At 42.2% G+C, this 8093-nt stretch overlaps 1 protein-coding gene across 1 annotated transcript; it reads left to right on the forward strand.

The window, feature by feature from the left end:
• Positions 1-7213: 7213 nt before the first annotated feature.
• LOC132028164 (histone H2B subacrosomal variant-like) lies at positions 7214-7582 on the forward strand. Its single transcript, XM_059416775.1, has one exon. It carries the CDS (start codon positions 7214-7216, stop codon positions 7580-7582), a length of 369 nt encoding a protein of 122 aa, XP_059272758.1.
• Positions 7583-8093: the final 511 nt, after the last annotated feature.

The raw sequence follows: 8093 nt of genomic DNA on the forward strand, positions 1-8093 counted from the left end.
GGGAAACTGAAGGGGATAGTGTTTAAGCTTCTCTTCTGTTTTGTGGTCTCGACTTCCTCAAGGTGATTTGATTCTCAACAGTGAAGACAAAATGCCATAAAGGCAAAACATTTCCTGAATGTGCAGCTCTGTTGGAAGCGCCACTCAGGAATGAAAGTGTTATTTGAGGGCCCGCAATTGCATCACAATGTCCCTCATCGGACTGCTGAGAAACAGTGAGTGTGCTAAGATGTGTTCCACGAGCCAGAGACGCTTGGCAACCATAGTCTCTGGTTCTGAGACAGGATGTCCTCTCAACCCACCTTGTGGGAAAACGAGAACACAATGCATTCTCCTGTGAGAGAGAAGACATGGGACCTCATCGGGGAACCTGAGCAGGCCCAGTGCAGGGTACAATATTATTCTTTTAATGTCTGAACTCCTGATATTCTGGAAAGTACAAGGTACTCTGCAGACATGAATCACATATTGGAATCTCAGGCCACAGCAGAATGGAGAGAGCATGTCCTCAGATGACAGCTTCCAGCATACTCCAGAGCTAGCTAGCCTCACTAATGACATCATTCCTCCAAGATATCTGTAGTGACACAGCCTTGCCTAAAGAGATTTCAGAGAGACGGCACTACACCATAGGCTGGTCCTAAAATTCAGCCGCAAAAGCACCAGAACCCGATGTTGGTATGAACATCTTCAGTCTGAGTTGCTGAAAGACTTGTGTTCTTTCACAGGACCCAGGAGAGAAACTGAACTGAGTGTTGAGATTTTATTAAGTTCAGGAATACTGGGTCTTTTTTCTTTGAGTATCACCAAGTCAAGAATTTATTATATCCTGTAGGATGGGAAACAATTTTATGTACTTAAACCAAGATACCACACAATCCCTGCTTTCTGGTTCAGCTATTTCGTGCTGAACCTGATTCCCTCAGGATGCTTATCAGCCTCTAATTTTGTGATGCTGAAGACATTTAGCTTTCTGGCTTCTTAATGTGTAAACCAGCTTGAAAGGCTGTCTTAGGACAACTGAAGAAGAGAAGCTTTTAGAAGCTTACTAGGATTCTCTGAGTATAAGTTTCCCTCCTAAAATCCATTTTTCCCAATTTAGAATCTATCATGCTTTCCCTCTAGGAGGAGGTGTGTGTGTGTGTGTGTGTGTGTGTTTTTCTGACCTGTCTGGAATGTAAAGCTATTTGATGGCTGTCAGAATCTTCTCCCTCATTGAGGAAAGGAATGATCCCTCCGTTAGAAACACCACTGCCTCAGGGATTCCATTGAATGTGAAGTGAGAAAAGCAACTTCCTGAGAGTGCTTAATATCACATTTTTCATCCTAAATTCTAAAATTACATCTTCCCCATTGCTCCAACTATACTATTTCGGTTAATGAACTTTACTTTTTTTCTTCCAGTCATAATGTAGAGATGAAGCTTTGGCCAGAGCCCTGGAGATGGGGTCAGAACATCCATGTTCCAGTCTTGGTTCTTCTACTTGCTTATTGGCAACAGCCCAGTCGACAGCTGTGTGGCAGGAAATACTACTGTCCTGCCTGCTTCCCCCGACTCTCGTGAAGGTGCAAAATGACACAGTGGTCAATCACACACATGGAGGGCCCCGTGCCCAGAAGAGATGATAAGAGAAGCCAGACGCCGGTGAGGGAGAAACATGGGGTCTGTGCCCAGATGCTTGGGTTTGAATCCCCTCTCTGCTACTCACTGACTGTGTGATCTGAGGCAAGTTACATCACGGCTCCAGGTTTTTGTTCCCCCACCCCACACCCCTGTGCAAAGGAGTTGCTGCTGGTGATGGGATCTGTGTCTCACGGTTGTCGTGACAACTCATCGAGTTAATACCTGGGAAATACTTAGAACAGTGTCTAGACATATGGTCAGTGCCCAGGAAAGGTCAGCGTTCTAGCTGAGGCTTCCTTCTCCTTTCTCCCAATACTAAATCAAACATCAGATCTTACGAGCTCTCTCAAAGACAGCTCCTTCTTCCCGATCCCACTAGCCCCTTCCAGGCCTTCATTGTCCCACTCATGGGTGCCTGAGCAGTGACAGTGCTGGACTCTCTCACCTCCCTTGTTCTAATCCCACCTGGACCCAGCCAGAGATCACTTCTCTCCAAACATCACTTTGAATCAATTATTCCATGCTTCAAATTCTCGATGACTCTCAAAGACTTACAGAATCATGTTAACACTTTACACTACAATTTAAGACATTTTGTAAACTAAACCCAGCTTTCTGTCTCTCAGCACTCAGATATAACCCCTCTATCTTTACCCCTCTACCCCTCTACAAAACCATTTTCTCTGTTCTTGAGCAGAGCTGTGACTCCTTGCCTCCATGTTATTGCTCATTCCTTTTCTCCAGCATGGAACAGACTCCCTCCTTGGCCGGTTACTAAGAGGCCATGTGTCTAGTGGTTAAGAGCCCCAGCCTGGATGTCCAAATGGCTGCCATTAGTCTCCTGTCTCCCCACCTTCCTGGCCAGATGACCTTGAGCAGCTTTTTTTCCTATTCTGTGTGCTTCATGAGTACTTACTCTTATTACTGTTCGAGGAAAATCTATTTTCAATGGTAATCTATTGATTCAGGAACTATTTAATTATGTTTTTAGTTAACTGATGTTTTACTATAGTGTGTGAATTAGAACTCAAAACGAAATTAAAATTTTTCTTATCTCTGTTGTTCCAAAACGTTTTCTGTTGGTTTTTGTTTTATTTGGTTTTGTTTTGTTGCTGAAGAACCTCAGACTCATCAGGCACTTCAGCAGTAATTGGACAACATTCTACTTCCTTTGAAGGCTAATTCCTTTATGTTCTTACTCTGCACAAAGCTAATCTAATTACTCTTCCCTGGGTCACCTGAGAACAATGACCCAGATTTCAGATTAGCCAAAGGAGAACACAGGTGACCCCACTGTGGGAGGGCAAGGGCTCTGCACTGGAGAGATTAGGGACGTCAGCCTCAGAAACCTAGCAAAACAACATAGAATCAAGTCAAAGAGAAAGACCTAGGCCACAAAATTGTCAACAAATCAGTGAAGAACGTTTGTTTTAGTCCCCCTTGCCCCAAACATGGGACTATAAGACAGGCAAGACACCACAACAAAGTGGGCTCTCTCTGGTCTGTTCCTTACAAGCACTGAAAAAGCTTTAGGCTCAAGTTTGCCTCAATTTAAATGCACAAAAACAAGTTTACACCCAAGTCTACATCTTTTCCTGTCTCTGGATCTGGAGTCCCCTGACCAGAGAACATGGGTCACCCTCAGGACCCAATCTTCACCTCACCCTCTTCTCTCCCACTCACCTCTCTACTCACCTGTATTCCTCTACCCCCTTCCTGCAAACGGCTCTGCCTTTTTTTGTAGTTGATATACAGTGTTTTATTTTATTCAGAGGTACAACATAGTGAGTAGACAATTGTGTACATTACAAAATGTTCACCACAGTAAGTGTCATCATCATCTGTGTCCGTACAACGTTAGGACAAGATTATTGACTATATTCCCTGTGCTGGACTATTCGTCTCCGTGGATGGAACTGGAGCTTTGTACCTCTGAATCCCCTTCATCTGTTTTACCCATCCCCCACCCTCCTCTCTTCTGGTAACCCCCAGTTCTCTGTACTTATAAGTCTGTTTCTGTTTTTTGTTTGTTTATTGGTTTTGGTTTTTCGATTCCACTTATAAGTGAAGCCCTATATTTGTCTTTCTCTGTCTGACTTATTTCACTTATCATGATATACTCTAGGCCATCCATGTTGTTACAAATGGCAAGATCTCTCTCTTTTTTTTTTTTTTTTTTTTTTACCTCTGAGTAATAGTCCATCCTGTGAGAAAGCAAGCAGAAGAAAAGAGATTGAGAAGGAGATTTGAGAATGATGGGGGAAGAAATACAAATATCTCCCCCTCTACTGTCAAGACAGACTCTGGCTTCCAAGGATAAAATTAATATTTGGGGCCTATAAAGTAAAGGCAAAGCACGGAAAGCAAAAATACAAGATAGCTTTCCACTTTTAGAAAACGAAAACAAGGAACTTAGTTAGCCTGTATATAGAAAGTATCTTTAAATTATATTTTTGGTCTATCTCCTAGGGAAAGTATTATTCTCTCTAACTTCTGGTTGGTTGGTGACCCAGAACTTGTCTGACAATGTCATTCTGTTTATGGTGGCTCTATGGTGGGCAGAATAATGCCCCTCAAAGCTGTGTGTATCACAAACCCCGACCTGTGAATATGGTCTCTCACCTAGAAAAATGGAATGTGCAGATGAAACTAAGGATACTGAGATATGGAGAATATCCTGGATTATCCAGGTGGACCCACTGAACTCACAGGGGTGCCTGTAAGTGAAAGGGGGAGGCAGGAGTCTGTGTCAGTGATGCAGCCTGAGAATAGCTTGACTATCCATCACTGGCTTTGAAGTTAAAGGAAAAGTCAAGAGAAGCTGGAACAGGTAAGCAAACAGATTTTCCCCTAAAGATTTCAGAAGGAATACAGCCCTGCTGACACTTGATTTTAGCCCAGTGAAACCCATTCAGACTGATCCCACCACTAGAATTTTAAGATGATTGTTGTTGTTGTTTTAAAGCACTAAATTTGTGGTGGTTTGTTATAGCAGCAGTAGAAAACTAATACAGTGGCTGTAGAACTATTTCCAGAGCACACTAATATCTGTCAGGGCATGTTTTAGCTTTGAGTTACTATCACCTTGCCACAGCTATTGTGGATTAATCCCTGAGAGTCTTGGTTATGACTTTGAGTCATTACTAGACTCTCAACCATAAATGAAAGAATAAGCAGTTGTAACCCCAGTAGTATTCATACTTGTTCATGGAAGACGTACAAGCCATGCCCCAGAGAGACAGTGTGATCAAGCACAAAACAAGAGCCTGGAAAAATTCAGAAAGTGGTCGTTAATTTTAGATTCCAGCTGCACTTGATCAGCTCAGAAACCACAGACCCCAGAACTCTGGTACATTGGTCATCACTCCTTTGGCTCTCCTGTGTCTCCTGCTAAGGATGTCAGGTTTTGTTCTAACGCAATGACCTTGAGGGGGAGGTCAGAGGAGAAAGGGACAGTTGGAGGGCTTCACAGTGCTCATTCCCAGGGCAGATAGATGCAAAATAATCAGATTTGCTCCACTGTCCAAATTGATAATCCAACAGGCATCTCCTGAAGGTCATTATGCTAAACAGTGTCTGTCCCTTGTTCCAGACTGTCTAGAGGAGAAGGAAGAGAGAAGGAAAAGAAAAACCAGCATATCGGTGGTGAGCTAATACATATTTTAGAATCATTCATTAAATTTTAAAAGGGCGGTGGGGTTAACCCTCAAGTAGTCAGAAATTTTACAGAATCAGTGTTGCTGATTTTCTGAATTTCTGGTCATCAGTATTTTAGCATGCAGCTTGCTGTTTTGTCTTGAAAGCCTTTTTCTTTTAGCTTCTGTGATGTATTGCCTCCTCCTTCCTCCCCACACAGGCATAGAACCGATTGAGAATCACAGGGTTTAGAAAGACAAGCATCAAAATGTCAGTTTTATTACTGATGAACTTTTGGAGGATTGTTCTTACGTGTGGGGCAACAATAGGCTTTCTTTTTAGCACCTCTGCATGAAGCAAAACAACCTACTGAGTCAAGGTCAGCTCGAGAAAATGATCCAGCCCCAGGGAACAGAACTGCCCACCATCACATCCCAACAAGAGTCCTGAAGGGGCTGAGATAGGCTTACCCACTTTCCCCCTACCTCACTGATTCCAAGGACGGTTGTCCCAGGGAGGAGGAAGTGAGGAGCAGAAAGAGACCAGGAGGACTATCCTAGTAAAAGCTCTTCAGCCTGGGTGTGTGAAGAATAGGGAGTGGACGTTCTCCACCTGATAGCTTCTCCTAAATGATCACAAATAGAGCTACGCTGTAATTAAGCTAACTAAGCAATTATATTTAGAGAAATCTTGAAAGCAAAATTAGGGAGAGCTGACTAAGGATCCGTCACCGCCAAGCATGCATGGAAGCAACAGCCTCCAACTCAGCATGACACACGGCATGAGGTGTGTTGCTAGTAATACATAAAGAACGGACATTCACAAATGATGCCTGAGGTCTTTAGCAATTAGAACCAGTTAGAAGTTGTCCCTGTAATGACGTTTTTCCTACTCACCTTAGTTCAGCTCTGCTTTCTTGAGTGGCAGAACAAGGGGAGGACTTACACAAAGCATTCCAGTCTCACTTATCTGTAAAGCTGCTCACAGGGAAGGATTTTTCATGGTAGCATTAATAGCTGCGGCAATGGTGAACTATTGAAATGCCTGGGAGTTGCGATTTTTATAGTTGCTTCTGCTTATTTTTTATTTTATCCAAGGGTGAACTTGCTGAAGAAGGGAATGCAGATTTTTATTTTCCTCTTAGCAGGAATATCAATTTAACAAACGAGTGAGAGTGACCCTACCCTCCTGGTTAATAATGACAGAAGAACTTCAGTATCAGGTAAAAAGCCAACCATGTAATGAAAGATGTGAAATTTTCAAGAATGGTCTTAATATCATGACACAAATTTAAGGCACAAAGTTCACATAAAATAAAGAGTAAAATTGGGCAGTTTTCATTTTAGTCTCCTTTTGTACACAGGTGCTCATAAGGAGTTGGGGGTTCAGATTCATTTTAAGTGGGATTTATTTTTAAATGAATTTTTAAAAGCAGATTAGCTATACATATTTACTTTTATTATAAAACAATCACTTCAATATATTTAATGGCTTATTGTTCATTTGCTTATAAAATGACCTTATGAAAACTTTTATAAACAGAGAGATTCCCCCATGAAAGTCTTAGGGTACTTTTCCCTTCGTGTTAATGCTACCAGCTCCCCAGTTTGATGAGATTTGTCCAATTCTGAAAATATTGTATGTTATGCTTCCAAACTGCCAAGAAATAAAGTAGGAGAAATGAACACTTTCTTCTGCCCTGAAGCCAAGCTCAATCCTTCTACAACACTCTATCCTCTTAGAAAAGCTTTAGGTTGGCCAAGAACAAGATTTTTTCCCCTTAACAACAAATCATTGCTGTTGCTAGGTGATTGTGACATAGGAAGAGTAACCTCCAATCAAACAGAAGCCCCAAAAGCTGATTGTCGCATGCCAATATAAATATGAGCGCTCCCCTCCCCCCACCTTTAGGCCCTTCTCCTCTCCACTCTGCCAAGGAGAACAACATCTACCATGGCCAGATCCAACACCAAAAAGAACAAGTGCTCCAGAGGACATCGAAGCCCAATCTCCAAAAAGAGATCACATTCCAGCACTGATTTTGGCCATAGAAATTATTCACTCTACGTTAACAGGGTCCTAAAAGAAGTGGTTCCCCAGAGGAGCATATCATCTCGCACCTTGGACATCATGAACACCCTGATCAATGACATCTTTGAGCGCATTTCTATGGAAGCCTGCAGCCTGATGTGTTTCAGAAATCGCTGTACCCTCACCCCTGAAGATATCCAGAAGGCAGTGTACCTGCTCTTGCCTGGGAAACTAGCTAAGTATGCAGTGGCTTTTGGAAATGAAGCTGTCCAAAGATATGTCCGTTCCTAAACTCCACGTACCAGCGTAATTAAATCTTGGGGAAAGTAAATCAAGCTTACTACCCAAACGATCACTTCACACTGGAATTCCCTCTTCTTTTTTATAACATAGCGGTGTTTCCTGCTATTTTCCCCTCCCCCTCTTATTTCTAGAGAAGAATTACTCTGCTATTTTACCTTTTAATGCTCTGGCTAGTTGGGTTTTCCTGACCCCTGCTCCCTGCCAGTGTCCCACCTAGAACTCTTGTTTTTCCTTTAAGCATGTAAATCTCATTATATAAATTCAAGGTTTATTTTATTGGTAAGATATCATTAACTGCATACAGGATGCTTGAAGCTAGCTATTCTGACCCCCAAGTCACACTGACTTTGAATTTAGGAAGACAAACATTTAATCAGGAGTATAACAGCACGGATAAATTTTTATCAAAAAAGTACTTTCTAGAGCAAACTCTGTTCAACCAATTTAGTTCCTTAACGAGTCTCTATACAGCATGTTAATGATTTCCTTTGTTCTACTT

The sequence above is a fragment of the Mustela nigripes genome, chromosome 12 (assembly GCF_022355385.1).
Source record: "Mustela nigripes isolate SB6536 chromosome 12, MUSNIG.SB6536, whole genome shotgun sequence".
Taxonomy (NCBI): domain Eukaryota; kingdom Metazoa; phylum Chordata; class Mammalia; order Carnivora; family Mustelidae; genus Mustela; species Mustela nigripes.

Bases quoted from the DNA above. Each gene is read 5' to 3' on its own strand.
- LOC132028164 (XM_059416775.1), top strand. From the start codon at position 7,214: ATGGCCAGATCCAACACCAAAAAGAACAAGTGCTCCAGAGGACATCGA.